Source organism: Ranitomeya variabilis, chromosome 8 (genome assembly GCF_051348905.1).
Source record: "Ranitomeya variabilis isolate aRanVar5 chromosome 8, aRanVar5.hap1, whole genome shotgun sequence".
Classification (NCBI taxonomy): domain Eukaryota; kingdom Metazoa; phylum Chordata; class Amphibia; order Anura; family Dendrobatidae; genus Ranitomeya; species Ranitomeya variabilis.
In genome coordinates, this window is record NC_135239.1 from 212959884 (window position 1) to 212977194 (window position 17311).

The following is a 17311-nucleotide window of genomic DNA, read 5'->3' on the forward strand; positions in this document are numbered from 1 at the left end:
GGGGATTATGGGAAATGGAGTTCAACCTCTGATAACACGGACTGTAGTCTTTGGTTGGTTACAGAGGAAGAAAGCGGGGATATCGGTGTCTATGGCAACCAATCAGGGCCTCCACTGAAAGGTGGACTCTGGTTGCTATAAGTAACGGCTTCTCTTTACCTCAGAGTCATAACGAAGCTTCATGGACACATGAATGATGGCCGTCAGCGGGAGACACGAGAGGTGGATGGTAACAATTGCTTTAGTTATTCGGACCAGCCATAGTGTAAGGCTAGTTTCACACTAGCGTTTACTGCATTACGTCGCAAATCCGTTTTTTTGCCGAAAAAACGGATGCGTCAAAAAATTGAAAAACGGTGACAAACGTATGCCACGCATCCAGCATTTCGACGGATCCGTCGCAAATCCGCTAAACGTTTCCGTCGAAAATACTGGATGCGTTGCATACGTTGTATCCGTTTTACCATCCGTTGTATCCGTTTTTCCGACGGATCCGTTTTTAAAAGGGGAGGCTCCCAAAATTTGATTGGCTACTGGAAAATTTGAAAAACTATATAGTACTGTATTTACAGCCCATCTTTGTGGGTTTTAGTTTTGTGGCAGCGATGGAAGGTGTTCTTGGGAGGATTGCTAGTTTGGTTACTGACGTTATCTTTGAGACGAATCGCCTGGATAATCATAGTGCGGGAGAAGGAGGCGGCAGCGGAAAGGCGTAGGATGCTTCTGCAGCAACGGAGACGAAGACGAATGTGGATTCATCCGATTAATCAACTACGGATGACCCGGGGTGTCCAGTCCACTCTGTACCTGGAGTTGCGGCACAATCCACACAAATTCCACAACTACGTGCGGATGAGGATTGAACATTTTGATTTTTTGCTTGCAAAACTGGAGGATGTCATCCGAAGACAGGATACAAGGATGAGGCTTGCCATCACACCGGCGGAGCGGCTGATGGTGACCCTGCGGTAAGCCTCTTTTTTTTATTTCATTGCTGATATTGAATGTTATATTACATGCTGCAGAAAATACTGCGCTGGCATATTGCGCACTATTTTCTGCAGCATGTAGTTTGGGTTTTCTTGGCGGACATTCAACTGCTTTATTTAAATGTCATTGCTGATATTGAATGTTAACAGACTGCAGAAAATACTGTGCTGAAATATTGCGTTGCATTTTCTGCAGTTTTTTTTTTTTTTGGTTTTTTTGGGTTTGATGACATGCAACTGCTTTTTTCCTGTCATTGGTCATTTTGAATGTTATATTACATGCTGCAGACAATACTGCGCTGACATATTGCGCACTATTTTCTGCAGCATGTAGTTTGTGTTTTCTTGGCGGACATTCAACTGCTTTATTTAAATGTCATTGCTCATATTGAATGTTAGATAACAGACTGCAGAAAATACTGTGCTGAAATATTGCGTTGCATTTTCTGCAGTTTTTTTTTTTTTTGGGTTTTTTGGGTTTGATGACATGCAACTGCTTTTTTCCTGTCATTGGTCATTTTGAATGTTATATTACATGCTGCAGACAATACTGCGCTGACATATTGCGCACTATTTTCTGCAGCATGTAATTTGGGTTTTCTTGGCGGACATTCCACTGTTTTTTTACACCGGATTCATGCTGGTTTTATTGGGTCTCCTGTCATTTTAAAAAAAATTAACAGTGCCATATTATAAAAAATTGCACAGACAAACAATTTTTAACATTTTTTTTTTTTTTTTTTTTATAAAGTTTCCTAGCTACGGGTGAATCTATGACTTCGCTCCATTATCAGTTCAGGCTGGGCATTTCAACTATCTCTGGAATAGTGAAGGACACATGTCGGGCTGTTTGGACCACTTTGCAACCAGAGTATATCCCCCAACCATCCACGGAAATCTGGTTGCGAAGTGCTGAAGAGTTTCAGCAAATTTGCAATTTCCCTAATTGTGTGGGTGCAGTTGACGGGAAACACATAAGGATTGCGAAACCGGCAGGAACAGGATCGGAGTATTATAATTATAAGAAGTATTTCTCCATCGTCCTTATGGCTATTGCAGACGCCAACTGCAGGTTCCTTGCCGTGGACATTGGAGCGTATGGACGGTCCAATGATTCGCAAGTGTTTAAAAACTCTCCGATGGGTCGTTGCCTTTATGGAGAGAGCTACGATTTCCCGCCAGCCAGACCACTGCCAGGAACAAATGACCCAGCCCTGGAATATGTCTTTGTAGGTGATGAAGCCTTTCAACTGTCGCTGCACCTACTGAAACCGTACAGTAGCCGGAACTTAAACCATACCAAGCGGGTCTTTAATTACCGGCTTACTAGAGCACGAAGAGTAGTGGAGTGTTCCTTTGGCATATTGACGGCGAAGTGGCGAGTTCTGCTGACGGCTATCAAGCTGAAAACAACAACTATAGACGAGGTAGTTAAAGCCTGTGTGGTGCTCCACAACTTTGTCCTGTCAAAGGAGCCCGTTTCTTTGGATGATGAAGAGTTGGAGACCACCTTGTGGGACTACCGCAGCAGCTCGGTTCGCTCTACAAGTTCAGTTACAAGGATGAGGGACCAGTTTGCCGATTATTTTGTCTCACCTGTCGGGCGGATCCCGTGGCAAGACATGATTGTGTAACCTGTTTCCCATGTGTAACCTGTTTCCCATGTGTTTTGGTTATGTAAAAAAAGTGTTTCTGCCCCCCCCCCCAAAAAAAAGGCCCAAAAGCGTGGTTTTCTTGCTAGTAAAACCATTATGTTATACCCTTTACATGTCTGGTGTTTGTTTTTATTAAACCTTTTTTTATTATATTACCTTAATAAATCCACACACACACAAAGAGTAGAATTGTAATCCGAATTTTATTTTAACTCTTTTTTTTTTTTTTTTTTTTTGTTTTGCAAAAAAAATATATATATATTTTCCAACATTTTTATAGAAAAATTAGAACATTTTTTAGAATCTTATTTACACACTTTACAAATTTTCAAAGTGTTGGGTGGAGATATGAGAGGAGGATGTGCCGGAAGGTTGGACCACGTCGATAGGTGGGGAAACCCTACTTGTTTGGGGTGCAGTGGAAGTGGGGGTTAAACCAAGAGGCTGACCAGAGGGGGGTGGTGTTGGGGTAGGTGGAAGAGAAAAGTTCAGTAAGGAAAACATTGGGGAAGTAATTTGGTCTAGGGGCCGGGATTGTTGTGGGGACTGGGTCGGGTATTGTGACTGGGTAGGGTAGTGGGAGTGGCGTGGGGTTTGGTAATGGTGCTGGTGTGGGGATTGGAGCTGGGTTTGGTAATGCTGCTGGTGTGGGTATTGGGGCTGGGTTTGGTAATGGGGGGTATGGTGTGGAAATGGGGCCTGGTGTGGAATTGGAGTGGAGGTGTGGTGAGGTGTGTGGGTCGATTCATTAATGGCCTGCAGTGCAGCATTATGGCAGGTATTCATTACCCGCATCTGTTGCTCAAAAGAAAGCTTCTCCATGCTCATGAGCATGGATTGGAAAAAAAGGTTGGCCGGATCGGGACTTACAGCTGAATGCAGCCTATCCAAGCGACTGCTGGTTTCCTGGCTTGTTTCACTGATGCGTGATTGCACCATGTTGAAACCAGCAGTCACTTGCTCTCCCAAAATTTTGAAAGAGCCTTGGAAGGATGCATTCAGGTGTAAGAACTCAGGAGCATAGCTCCTTTCCTGACCCCTCTGGCGCTGCCGCCACGAACCTAATGGTGGTGTCGAGGTGGCAGGATCAGAGGGGTGGGGTAAAGGGAACGCTAACTGTTCAGCATCAGATGCGAGCAATGAAGCCTGCAATAATGCTCCACTGCTTGGGGCGGATGAAGTGGAGGGGACAGAGGGGTCAGAGGAGAGGACAGAGGGGTCAGAGGAGGGGACAGAGGTGTGGGGCCTACCGACGTGGCCCTCAGTGGCGGACTCAGGAGGGATCGCTCCAGAGGGCGCAGAGGAAGATGCAGGCGCCCGGTGGCTGGAGAAGGTGCTGTGAAAGAAAAAACAAAAGAAATTAATACATTGGAATGAAAAAGCCCTGACTGAAAGCAAACTAAGTAGACAGGTTAACATGGTTATAATTGGGCTGTAGAATACTTACACTCTGCTTAGCATGGTTCGCCTCAGGAAGGAGAGGGCCTGGCCATATTTATATCTGCTCCTCTTCCTTCCTGCAGAGCCACTCGGGGCCTTCATCTCATCATTGAATTCCCTCTTAAAGCGATCCCTCAGTGACCGCCACCGCTTCCTAACCTTTCCAACTGTGAAGACAAGAATCAAAAGAAAAAACCAAAAATTGGTAAATGCAATACATTACAGTCAGCTCAAAACATCACTGGAAAGTGAATACTTACCTAGTTTGCTCTGCTGCTGAGGATGAAGGCTCTCCCGCCTTGGAAACAGGTTGCGACACACTTCGTCCCAGAGCCGACGGGTGACACCGGTATCAGCATGCCTGCGGTCAGCCATGTTCCACAGCGGCTCCCGCTCGCGAACCTCCTCGATGAGACAATCGATGTCAATGTCATCATCATCATCCTCCTCTTCTGCGGGAGCACGCTGTGAAGCCTGTGTCAAAAAAAAAAAAAAAAAGGAAAACAAACAAATTAGTACACTGAAATACTAAAGTACCAATAGAATCCCCCTCCCCCCCCAAAAAAAAACTCACTGATGGCCGACCGTGGCGACGAGTCCGCCGACTCTGGGACTGTCTGGGAGAGCCTTCAGCGGCAGCAGCAGGAGCAGCAGCAGCAGCCTGAAATGAAGGAAACAAATTCTCAGTTAAGGTAGGCAGGTGTTTAGTAATCTGTTTTGTGTATGGTGCAGTGTGATGTGCGAAGCAACTGTTTCACCAATACTTACACTTGGTTCCTCCTCCACTTGCATCTCTCCACCCGTCTCGCCCCCTTCTGACAGCTCCTCATCTGATTCAGCTTCCTGTTGAAACATAATGTATGCATGTAGTTATCCATAAAAATTTAATTTAAAGAAATTTAAAAAAAAAAAAAAAATTTGTGTTAACTTACCGATACACGCTGTTGCTGTGGAGGAGGGCTGTCAGAAGAGGACATCGTTTTGTGGTCCTGGTGGGCAGTGGCTGTGTCCTGGTGGGCAGCGGCTGTGTCCTGGTGGGCAGCGGCTGTGTCCTGGTGGTTCTGTAAGTTAAAGACACACTTGCAATCTGCTCGACACATTGAAGTAGCAGATTGGGGTCTTCAAAACTTACTTCTAGCTCTTTAGCTGTGGTCCTGGTGGGCAGCGGCTGTGTCCTGGTGGGCAGTGGCTGTGTCCTGGTGGGCAGCGGCTGTGTCCTGGTGGGCAGCGGCTGTGTCCTGGTGGTTCTGTAAGTTAAAGACACACTTGCAATCTGCTCGACACATTGAAGTAGCAGATTGGGGTCTTCAAAACTTACTTCTAGCTCTTTAGCTGTGGTCCTGGTGGGCAGCGGCTGTGTCCTGGTGGGCAGTGGCTGTGTCCTGGTGGGCAGCGGCTGTGTCCTGGTGGGCAGCGGCTGTGTCCTGGTGGTTCTGTAAGTTAAAGACACACTTGCAATCTGCTCGACACATTGAAGTAGCAGATTGGGGTCTTCAAAACTTACTTCTAGCTCTTTAGCTGTGGTCCTGGTGGGCAGCGGCTGTGTCCTGGTGGGCAGTGGCTGTGTCCTGGTGGGCAGCGGCTGTGTCCTGGTGGGCAGCGGCTGTGTCCTGGTGGTTCTGTAAGTTAAAGACACACTTGCAATCTGCTCGACACATTGAAGTAGCAGATTGGGGTCTTCAAAACTTACTTCTAGCTCTTTAGCTGTGGTCCTGGTGGGCAGCGGCTGTGTCCTGGTGGGCAGCGGCTGCGGTCCTGGTTTATCTGTTATATGTATAATGGATCTATAGTTAGACCACCCCCTGAACTAGGTAATGTTCAATGATAAACACCCTACTAAAATGATGTCAGAAATGTTCATACAGGTGAACACCAAAACCCCCCCAAAAAGTTGCACGTTATACCATTCATTTCCATGTCCCAAAAAACAAAATTTTTTAATGTTAACACCATGAAAAAATATATTTGACACATTTTATTTAAAATAACCTCTCCCCCCCCCCCAAAAAAAAAAAAAAAATACTTTACAGGTTAACCTTTATTAAAAAAAATGAGCCCTCAACCAACCCTGTATTGCATGTGTAACCATTGGTACATACACCAGTTTTAAATTTACCTTTATGAAATAATACTACGGACATTTTTTTAATAAACATTTTATTATAATTTTTTTTTTGCACTTTTTTTTTTAAAAATCACAAGGAGCTGACATGCTCTTTATTTTAAATACAAGTACTTCAACTGCAAATGGTTATAACTGTAATAAAAAAAAATTCAACACTTTTATTAAATAGAAAAACCCCACACTCACACATTCAAACCACAAGCTGCACACCGCTAGACTTTTTTAAAAAACACATCAGATTTAAAAAAAAAAAAAAAAAAAAAAAAAAAAATTTAAACCACATGCTGCACAGACCACTATACAGTCAATACATCAGAAAAAGGCAAATAACCAATTATACAGCATGGACAAATGCACATGCCATCAACAAGACGTACCCAAAAAACATGCATGGTATGTGTCCACATTCAGGATCGCATCAGAATTTGGGCAGGATTTCCCATCAGTATTTGTAAGCCAAAACCAGGAGTGTAAAAATTAGGTAAAGTATAATACGAAAACAGGCACACTTTTGCTTTTATCACCCACTCCTGGTTTTGGCGTACAAATACTGATGGAAAATCCTGACCACATCCTGATGCAATCCTGCACATGGACACATACCCTCCCACATGAACAGGCATAAAATTGGCAAAGGCATAATATGGTGCAGGCACATGGTACAAAAGCACACAGCCGTCCAAAAATGCACACATACACATGCACGCACATAGCTTTATGCAAATACACATATGTACAACAAAGGCAGAAAGGTGAAACCAATCAGAAGACGCATACACACACACACATACAAAAGGCTGACAATCCTTTGGCTGAAGCAGCAGGTCTTCACAGTGGCTGGCATCATGGTGGATCTGGACTCTAGCATGGCACTGGCTGGTGCAGGACGATGGCAGGCCTCAGGTTCTCTTCAGGTTTTAAGCTCTTGCTGTAGTCAGTAGTACCTCATACACACAGAAATGCACAGGCACACAGATGCACACTAAAATTGCAATACTCACACTGGCTATGGTGGCTGGAGTCTTGTAGCAGGATGTCTGGAGTCTTGTGGCAGGATGGCTGGAGTCTTGTGGCAGGATGGCTGGAGTCTTGTGGCAGGCTGGCTGCAGTCTTGTGACAGGCTGGCTGGGGTCTTGTGCTTGGCTGGGGTCTTGTGGCAGGCTGGCTCTTGCTGGCAGGCTTCTTTGCTTCTCTGTGTCTTGCTGGCATATGTGGGGTTCAAGGCCCAGGCCAGGTTTATATAGATTTGGGGGTGTCTGACCAATTGGCAACAAAATACTTCTTCTGAGCATGCTCAGTGTAAAAAAAACGTATTGCAGCGCTGCATTGCGTCGTACGACGTGTCCCGACGCATCCGTCGCTCATAGGCTTCCATTGCAGCCAACGACGTATGCCGCAGGATGCGTCGCGACACGTTTTTTAGGCGGAGACAAAAAACGTTACAATCTACGTTTTTTTGAGACGACGTGTCGCCAAATTTCGACGCATCCGTCGTAAAACGTACACGACGTATGCCAATCCGTCGCCATACGTCGCCAATACAAGTCTATGGGAAAAAAACGCATCCAGCAAAAAGTTTTGCTGGATGCGTTTTTTCTGAAAAAAGACGTTTTGAAACGTAATGCAGTTAACGCTAGTGTGAAAGTAGCCTAAGGCTCGGGTGTTCATGTAAAGCTGCAGGAACCAGTTATCAGCCTAAGTATGTAGCAGTACAGACACAGAGGCTATTAACTGCATAAAGTGTATGAGAACATGATGCGAGGAACCTGATTATGTGTTTTTTTTTTTTTTAATGGGCCACACAGGGATCGTTAGGTTAGGCTACTTTCACACTAGCGTTAACTGCATTACGTCTCAAAACGTCTTTTTTCAGAAAAAACGCATCCAGCAAAAGTTTTCGCTGGATGCGTTTTTTCCCCATAGACTTGTATTGGCGACGTATTGCGACGGATTGGCATACGTCGTGTCCGTTTTACGACGGATGCGTCGAAATTTGGCCACACGTCGTCGGCAAAAAACGTTGCTTGTAACGTTTTTTGTCTCCGCCTAAAAAACGTGTCGCGAGTCTCGCGACGCATCCTGTGGCATACGTCGTTGGCTACAATGGAAGCCTATGAGCGACGGATGCGTCGGGACACGTCGTACGACGCAATGCAGCGCTGCAATACGTTTTTTTGCACTGAGCATGCTCAGAAGCTGGATTTTGTTGCCAATTGGCCAGACACCCCCAAATCTATATAAACCTGGCCTGGGCCTTCAACCCCACATATGCCAGCAAGACCCAGAGAGAAGACTGCCAGCCACAAGACCCCAGCCAGCCACGTATTTAAGTGCCACGTATATAAGTGCCACGTATATAAGTGCCACGTACTATAAATACTATAACTACGTGGCTATACGTGGCACTTATATACATGGCACTTATATACGTGGCACTGAAATACGTGGCACTTATATACGTGACACTTAAATACGTGACACTTAAATACGTGGCACTGAAATACGTGGCACTGAAATACGTGGCACTATGACTGTCAGAAAATGTTCATTAAACGGTTAGGGGTGAGGTTAGGGGTAGGGTTAGGGTTTGGATCCCTTTATCATCATCCGTAGTTCATTAATCGGATGTATCCAGAGTCGCCTCCGTCTCCGTTGCTGCAGAAGCATCCTCCGTTTTTCCGCTGCCGCCTCCTTCTCCCGCACTATGATATCCAGGCGATTCGTCTCAAAGATAATGTCGGTAACCAAACTAGCAATGCTCACAAGAACACCTTCCATCGCTGCCACAAAACTAAAACCCTCAAAGATGGGCTGTAAAAACAGTAACTATATAGTTTTCCATATTTTCCAGTAGCCAATCAAATTTGGGAGCCTCCCTTTTAAAAACGGATCAGTCGTAAAAACGGATGCAACGGATGGTAAAAACGGATGCAACGTATGCAACGCATCCAGTATTTTCGACGGAAACGTTTAACGGATTTGCGACGGATCCGTCGAAATGCTGTATGCGTTGCATACGTTTTTCACTTTTTTGACGCATCCGTTTTTTCGGCAAAAAAACGGATTTGCGACGTAATGCAGTTAACGCTAGTGTGAAAGTAGCCTTAATGCGTTGAGGCGGTAGGCCAGTCTGAACAAATGCGTTTTTAGGGCACGCTTAAAACTGTGGGGATTGGGGATTAATCGTATTAACCTAGGTAATGCATTCCAAAGAATCGGCGCAGCACGTGTAAAGTCTTGGAGACGGGAGTGGGAGGTTCTGATTATTGAGGATGCTAACCTGAGGTCATTAGCGGAGCGGAGGGCACGGGTAGGGTGGTAGACTGAGACCAGAGAGGAGATGTAGGGTGGTGCTGAGCCATGGAGTGCTTTGTGGATGAGGGTAGTAGTTTTGTACTGGATTCTGGAGTGGATGGGTAGCCAGTGTAATGACTGGCACAAGGTAGAGGCATTGGTGTAACGGTTGGTGAGGAATATGATCCTGGCAGCAGCATTCAGGACAGATTGGAGCGGGGAGAGTTTGGTAAGAGGCTGATTAGTAGAGAGTTACAATAGTCCAGACGGGAATGAATAAGTGAGACAGTAAGAGGTTTTGCAGAGTCGAAAGTAAGAAAAGGGCGAATTCTAGAAATGTTTGTGAGATGCAGATAAGAAGAGCGAGCCAGTGATCGGATGAGGGGGGTGAATGAAAGCTCGGAATCAAGGATGACCCCAAGGCAGCGGGCATGTTGCTTTGGAGTAATGGTGGAACCACACACGGAGATGGCAATGTCAGGCAAAGGTAGGTTAGTAGAGGGAGAGAACACGAGGAGTTCAGTTTTTGACAGGTTCAGTTTCAGATAGAGGGAGGACATGATGTTAGAGACAGCGGTAAGACAATCACTGGTGTTTTCTAAAAAGGTCGGCGTGATAACAGGAGAAGAGGTGTATAATTGGGTGTCGTCAGCATAGAGATGGTACTGGAACCCAAATCTACTGATTGTTTGTCCAATAGGGGCAGTATACAAAGAGAAGAGGAGGGGGCCTAGGACTGATCCTTGAGGAACCCCAACAGTAAGGGGAAGGTGAGAGGAGGAAGAACCAGCAAAACATACAGTGAAGGATCGGTCAGAGAGATAGGAGGAGAACCAGGAGAGAACGGTGTCCTTGAGGCCGATGGAGCGGAGCATAGTGAGGAGGAGCTGATGATCCACAGTGTCGAATGCTGCGGAGAGATCCAAGAGAATTAGCATGGAGTAGTGACCATTAGATTTAGCTGTTAGTAGGTCATTAGAGACTTTAGTGAGGGCAGTTTCAGTAGAGTGTAAAGAGCGGAAGCCAGATTGAAGAGGATCGAGAAGAGAGTTATCTGAGAGATAGTGGGTAAGACGGGAGTGGACCAGGCGTTCCAGCAGTTTAGAGATGAAGGGAAGATTAGAGACAGGTCTATAATTAGCGGCACAGTTTTGGTCGAGAGATTTTTTTTAAAGGAACTGATGTATGATGGCATGCTTAAATGAGGAGGGAAAAATACTGGAAGACAGAGGTTGAATATTTTTGTTAGGTGAGTGGTGACAGCCGGGGAAAGGGACTGGAGGAGATGTGAGGGAATAGGGTCACTGGTGCAAGTAGTAGTTGTGCATAAACTTATAATGAATTAAATCTTCGGCCAGATTGGATTTTCTCCACAGACATTCGGCGCACCTGGAGCACCGCTGTAGGAAACGTGTTTGCAGCGTGTGCCACGGTTGTCGCCGTCTGTGCCGAGTTGTTCTATGTATAGGGGGTGCACATCATCCAGGGCACTTTGCAGTGTTTCATTATAATGTTTCAGTGCAGATTTAGGATATTAGAGGGAGGAGATAGGGGCCAATGATGACTGCAAGTTCTTCATAAGTTTCTGGGTGTTAATGGCCTGTATATTTCTATAAATGTGGAAAGTGGGGGTGTCCTGAGCGGTATGACAGTTCTTGACAGAGAATGAAAGAAGGTTGTGGTCAGAGAGAGGAGTTGGTAAAATCATGCACTGAGCAAAGCTGGGAGAAGACCAGGTCGAGGGAGTTTCCATCTTCATGCGTAGGAGAGTTAATAAGCTGCGAAAGGCCGAAGGAGGAGGTTAGGGATTAAAAGGTGAGTGGCAGATGGGGAAGGTGGAAAAGCAATGGGGATGTTAAAGTCTCCCATGATGAAGGTGGGGATACCACAAGAGAGAAATTGATGTGGAAGCCAGGTGGCAAAGTGATCCAGGAACTGACGGGAGGAACCCAGAGGACGATACACAACCGCCACTCGCAGGAAGAAGGGAATGTAGAGTCTGACAGCATGGACTTTAAAAGAAGAGAAGATAAGTGAGGGTACTTAGGGGATAACCTGAAAGGTACATTTGGGTGAAAGGAGCAGACCAACGCTTCCACCTGCTCTGTTGTCCGATCTTGGGGTATGAGAAAAGTGTAGTCCACCATATGAAAGAGCAGCAGTAGCGGTGGTGTCTGACTGCTGGAACCAGGCTTCAGTAAGAGCCAGAAGGTTGAGAGAATCAGAAAGGAAGAAGTCATGGATGAAAGCGACTTTATTACGCACAGAGCGAGAATTCCAAAGGGCACAATTAAAAGAGACAGAAGGCATGCATGGAATATTAGTGAGATTTGAGGGCTTTCTGAGTGTAGTAGTTGAGGGGTTGGACTTACTATGGGGCCAGGGTTGGGAGAGATATCTTCTGCGATTAGGAGAAGGAGGATAGAAAGAGTGAGCAGATGATTAAGTGATTTGTGAGAGCGTTTCTTGTGTTGGATGTAGCAAGGTGAACAGAGCCTGAGTGCTGTTCATAGGAGAGGGGAGGACTGAGGGGACGATATGGATGAAGTGTAAAGAGTTAGTGCAAGGGCGGTGGATGTGAGTGACTGCAGCAGCCAGGATATAAATTACACAAATGCATATGGTGAATATTTGTTGCAATCCAAATGTTCTGGAAATAGATGTCCGTAACTGTCTTACCTGTCTCCTGGCCTGTCTAACTGCCATGATTAACTGCAAGGTACTTTGAAAAAATGTACTTAGAATAAAATGTACATAAACGCCCCCTAAGTAAATGCTCCCCCAAAGCTATGTCTGAATATATAGGAGGTCTGCTCTTAGATCTATCACTAATTTGACTCGTTAGTAATCAATCAACTAAGTTAAGACAGCAGGAGACAATAAATGGAGAGGTAAATAAACACTTTTGCTCGCCAACAAGGATCATAAAACTATTTGAACAAGTGACATGACCTTACAACATCAGGGACCAGCTCAGTAAGATGAATGAACGATAGACCATTACATATGCTTGCAGAGATGGAACCATTGTGTAGTTATACAAGATATACGTGACCTCATACAGCGAGGGGAGACTAGTGACCCCATACAGCGAGGGGAGATACAACAGATTGGTGCCACAGACCAAGCAAACAGGCCAGCACACGGAGGAGGACACAAAAATCCCTAAATGGTTAAATCTGTCTGCTGAGTCATATAGCATCCTTTGGCAATGCTAGGGTAAATGTATAATAGACAAAATTATTGTATGGCCGCAATCAAAAATTATCCAGTATTTGCACATGTATCCATCTGTATTACTGGTACAGCAACTATAGAAAACATGGAGACACAACAACAAATCCAAAATATACTAGAGGCATGATTTTGCCCAAAATAGAAAAACACATAGCCTCTGCAGTTACAGCATCCCTTCATATACCCACGCAAACACAGACAGCATTGTCCCCATTCCTCCACATATTACCTAGGTGTGTGTCCGCCGACCAATTTACTGCCAAGTGACAGGCTGAGCCTCCAGGCCCCGACGCACGTTTCGTGGATGCTTCTTCCCCAGGAAGAGCCTGTTGCACTTTACTAGTTGCCACCCCCGACACATTAAAACTTCTCTTCCTAATTCCTAAATTTCAGGAACTATAGGATCATACGCTTTGGACCTGTGGCGATGTCTCAGGCCAGATGGTCCTACTACTTTTAATATATGGTCCTGTTACTACAGAGTAATGATGTCCTTTTTCTCTTTCACAGATTTAAGCACCGTGGGTTCTGGTTCACTCTATTGGTGCAGGTTTGTCTTTTATCTATCTATATGTTTTCACATGGGACTGTTCACCGAATTTCCAAATATTGCATATTTCTTTTTTATTTTTTGATATACTCACCTTCCCTTCAGTATATACAGTTTATACACTCCCCTTGTCCCTTGCTTACCCTATATACATTTTACATTAGTTATTTTATGCATTATTGCGATCCGGTCACTTCCGACTTTCGTGTATTCATACCGCTAGACCTCTCCATAGTAACACTATGTTATTCATCAGTGCCCCACTTCCGGTATTAGTGTACACAGCGTTACACTTCCGTCAGCTACAAAGCAATGCGCACTTTCCGCCTGTAAGGCTACTTTCACACTTGCGTCGGTACGGGGCCGTCGCAATGCGTCGGCCCGACGTACCGACGCACGTTGTGAAAATTAGCCACAACGTGGGCAGTGTATGCAGTTTTTCAACGCATCCGCTGCCCATTCTATGTCCCGGGGAGGAGGGTGTGGAGTTCCGGCCGCGCATGCGCAGTAGGAAATGGCAGACGGTCCGCCAAAACACGACGCATCCAGTGCATGACGGATGCGACGTATGGCCATACGTCGCGATCCGTCGGCAATACAAGTCTATAGGAAAAAAATGCATCCTGCGGGCACATTTGCAGGATCCTTTTTTTGCCCCAAAACGACGGATTGCGACGGATTCCAAACGACGCAAGTGTGAAAGAAGCCTAAGCTTGGCGCATGCGCACTGACATATCCCACATCTCGGTCGCGCAGCCACACTTCCAGGTCCTAGCAGACTCGGGCTGTATAAATTGGCGCCGCTACATGTCCCGCTGCACCTCGCCATGTCAGCGGTGCATCCCTGCTCCCGAACTTCATCTCTTCACAGTCTCCTCTCCGTCTCTTCACTTTGGTTTCAAGTCTTAAACATAACACATGGTAATTACTATCCTCTCCTCTTGTTTACTGCCTGTCCTACAGGTAATCACCTTTTATTGCTTCTTTTTTATTTCTATGGTGTTTAGCAAGGATCTCCTGTGCCCTGAACTTATGATGGTTTATTATCTACATTACTACACTATATGCCTGTGACCCAATATATTATATCATAGTATACGTCCTGAATTTATCAGATTATTTGATATTCTTTTGATTTGACAATATTTTTCCACTTGCCTTAGATTGTGTTCCCCCTTTGCTTCTTTCCTGCAGCTTGTTTATTATTCCCCCTTTGTTTATTGATGACTCCTATCACATTTATAGATGTTACATTGCTGTTTACTTCTCTGTTACGTTTTTTCTGTTTTTTCTTTTTGTACATATGACCAATTGTGTGCCATTCATGATGATGTTCTGTCTGATTCTCTCATGTTACTTTGTTCATAGATAATAATTTTGACAAAGGCCAATAGGCTGAAACGTCGGTTTTGTTTTTGTGTGATTGGTCAGGTTATTAAAGAATTTTTGACAGTATTACAATTTTTTTTGCCTCATGTTAATCTAGTGACTGTAACTCAGGATCAGTAATGTATATACACAGTGACTGCACCAGCAGAATAGTGAGTGCAGCTCTGGGGTATAATACAGGATGTAACTCAGGATCAGTAATGTAATAAATGTACACAGTGACTGCACCAGCAGAATAGTGAGTGCAGCTCTGGGGTATAATACAGGATGTAACTCAGGATCAGTAATGTAATGTATGTACACAGTGACTGCACCAGCAGAATAGTGAGTGCAGCTCTGGGGTATAATACAGGAGGTAACTCAGGATCAGTAATGTAATGTATGTACACAGTGACTGCACCAGCAGAATAGTGAGTGCAGCTCTGGAGTATAATACATGATGTAACTCAGGATCAGTAATGTAATGTATGTACACAGTGACTGCACCAGCAGAATAGTGAGTGCAGCTCTGGGGTATAATACAGGAGGTAACTCAGGATCAGTAATGTAATGTATGTACACAGTGACTGCACCAGCAGAATAGTGAGTGCAGCTCTGGAGTATAATACAGGATGTAACTCAGGATCAGTAATGTAATGTATGTACACAGTGACTCCACCAGCAGAATAGTGAGTGCAGCTCTGGGGTATAATACAGGATGTAACTCAGGATCAGTAATGTAATGTATGTACACAGTGACTGCACCAGCAGAATAGTGAGTGCAGCTCTGGGGTATAATACAGGAGGTAACTCAGGATCAGTAATGTAATGTATGTACACAGTGACTGCACCAGCAGAATAGTGAGTGCAGCTCTGGAGTATAATACAGGATGTAACTCAGGATCAGTAATGTAATGTATGTACACAGTGACTGCACCAGCAGAATAGTGGGTGCAGCTCTGGAGTAAAATATAAGATGCGCCAAAAAGCTATGTTTGATGCTTTACACCTTATTGATTCTGTGTTTTATTCCAGACGTTTGCTCCTCCTGTGTGTAGTATGTGGTGGGGAATCCGCTGGTGTGAATCTTGGCTGCCTGCAGACTTGTACATGTCAGTAACTCTTCTATCGGAGCAGTAGAGGGCGCTATAGTCCCAGGCCTCTGCCTTCTGGTCCCAGTAGATGACGCAGATCCCTGTATCTTGTTATCCGCCTCCAGGTTGTGAGTCACTGCAGCCTCCTGAACCCCCTGCCCAGGATAAACCGCCTGTGTCCCTGAGCGGCCAAGTAATATGGGCTGTGAGCCAAGGCTGCGCACCAACCTCCGTCACCTGCGCGGTACAAGCCTCGACATTTCCTCTTCCACAAGCAGGATGTGAATTTCTAGATTTTTTATTAGTTGTATTTCTTCTTCCCTGATATATTGTTATACTCTCTTAGGACTCCCACTAATCTGCCTAAATGAAATCTCTCCGATGTTGTTCACACTGTCAAAAACGCACTGCTCACTGCTGGTCCGTGTGCCGTCTGTTCTTTTTCTCGCACCCATTGACTTGCACTGGCGATTCTCGTCTGAGATACGAGGATAATGGCAGCAGGCTACAATTTTTTCCTCAGTCCAATTGCAGATGAGCCGGGACTCGTAGATTAACATTGCAGTCTGATTTTTTTGCACTGGTCCATGTTCCTCGCCGATGACTACAAGCCCTTAGTCTCGGACACGGGTCACCTGCATGGGGCAGCTTTTCACGCAGACTGTTGCCTCCCATCCTACCTAGGACCAAGACCCGAGCACGTACCACTGCGTTCAGGAATTAGATTGCCAGCTCCTCTGATGTACAGCGCTGCAGACACTGCTGGACTATGTGTATTGCATAAGTAAATGCGACCACCACTGCGCGGCCACAGGCATTGTCACCCACCCTGCTTTCTCCCAGAGTCCAAAATGGCAAATTTTGCACCTAGAAATCTGATAAAGTGGGGTGCTGACCTATGGGTGAGCTGTAGGGTGGCAGCCAATATGGCGGTCACTACAGTATGCCGCCCCTCACTATCACTCCCATTTTGCAGGAGCCATGGTGTCACCCGTCTGCACCGCCTATTAGTCATTGACCAAGTTCACTGGAGTTCAGAAGATAAGGAATTTTTCGACAGGACCACACTCATTTACTGCCCTCCAAGGGTGTATGTGTCAGATCGGGGGCACGTGGAGCTGCTGGGGGTCCCATATTAGACTGACGCCAATATGTACCTGTAGTGAAATATGTATATGTATGGATGTATGACCAGCAGTAAATTAACATCTGTCTTAGACTGCAGCTCTCACAAAGGTCATGACCTATGTTATCCTGAGCAGGCAGTCTCCTGGTCTCCAGTCACCCCAGGGGGGATATCCTGAGAACACACACAAGTGGAAACATTTCACACCTTCTGACTTTTTCGAACAGACATGCCAATTGCAGCATGAGACTAATTACTATGAGAAAGGTCACACAAATAGGTTCAAAGAAAAATAATGTATTCATTGGTAAAATAGCCAGGATGCAGTCACAAACCAAGGATTAAAATATTAACCTGAGAGGCTGGTCTAGAAATTTTGACCTCCGGGTTGACTCTATAAATTAGGCCTTTACACATAGAAACCTGTTCACAG

At 45.3% G+C, this 17311-nt stretch overlaps 1 protein-coding gene and 1 long non-coding RNA gene across 4 annotated transcripts in view; one reads left to right on the plus strand and one right to left on the minus strand.

The window, feature by feature from the left end:
* Positions 1-82: 82 nt before the first annotated feature.
* Positions 83-17311, plus strand: part of LOC143787793 (uncharacterized) — a 120533-nt gene continuing 103304 nt past the window's right edge. For 2 of the 3 annotated variants that reach the window (XR_013218471.1, XR_013218470.1), the window contains exons 1-2: positions 83-222; positions 13251-13290. This is a non-coding gene — a long non-coding RNA (uncharacterized LOC143787793). Of the gene's footprint in view, positions 223-13250; positions 13291-15693; positions 15819-17311 lie in introns of those variants that run through there. The other variant, XR_013218469.1, reaches the window with a different exon arrangement.
* Positions 2826-5296, minus strand: LOC143787785 (uncharacterized). Its single transcript, XM_077276822.1, has 6 exons — positions 5017-5296; positions 4853-4927; positions 4659-4745; positions 4345-4558; positions 4092-4251; positions 2826-3980 (listed from the first exon to the last, which is right to left on the minus strand). The coding sequence occupies exons 1-6, from the start codon at positions 5182-5184 to the stop codon at positions 2963-2965; spliced, it is 1722 nt and encodes a 573-aa protein (XP_077132937.1). The 5' UTR covers positions 5185-5296; the 3' UTR covers positions 2826-2962.

Bases quoted from the DNA above. Each gene is read 5' to 3' on its own strand.
- LOC143787785 (XM_077276822.1), bottom strand. From the start codon at position 5,184: ATGTGTCGAGCAGATTGCAAGTGTGTCTTTAACTTACAGAACCACCAG. The intron at 4,746-4,852 runs GTAAGTATTGGT...CCTTCATTTCAG, and splicing joins AAGTGGAGGAGGAACCAAGT to GCTGCTGCTGCTGCTCCTGC. The intron at 4,252-4,344 runs GTAAGTATTCAC...TTGTCTTCACAG, and splicing joins TCAGCAGCAGAGCAAACTAG to TTGGAAAGGTTAGGAAGCGG.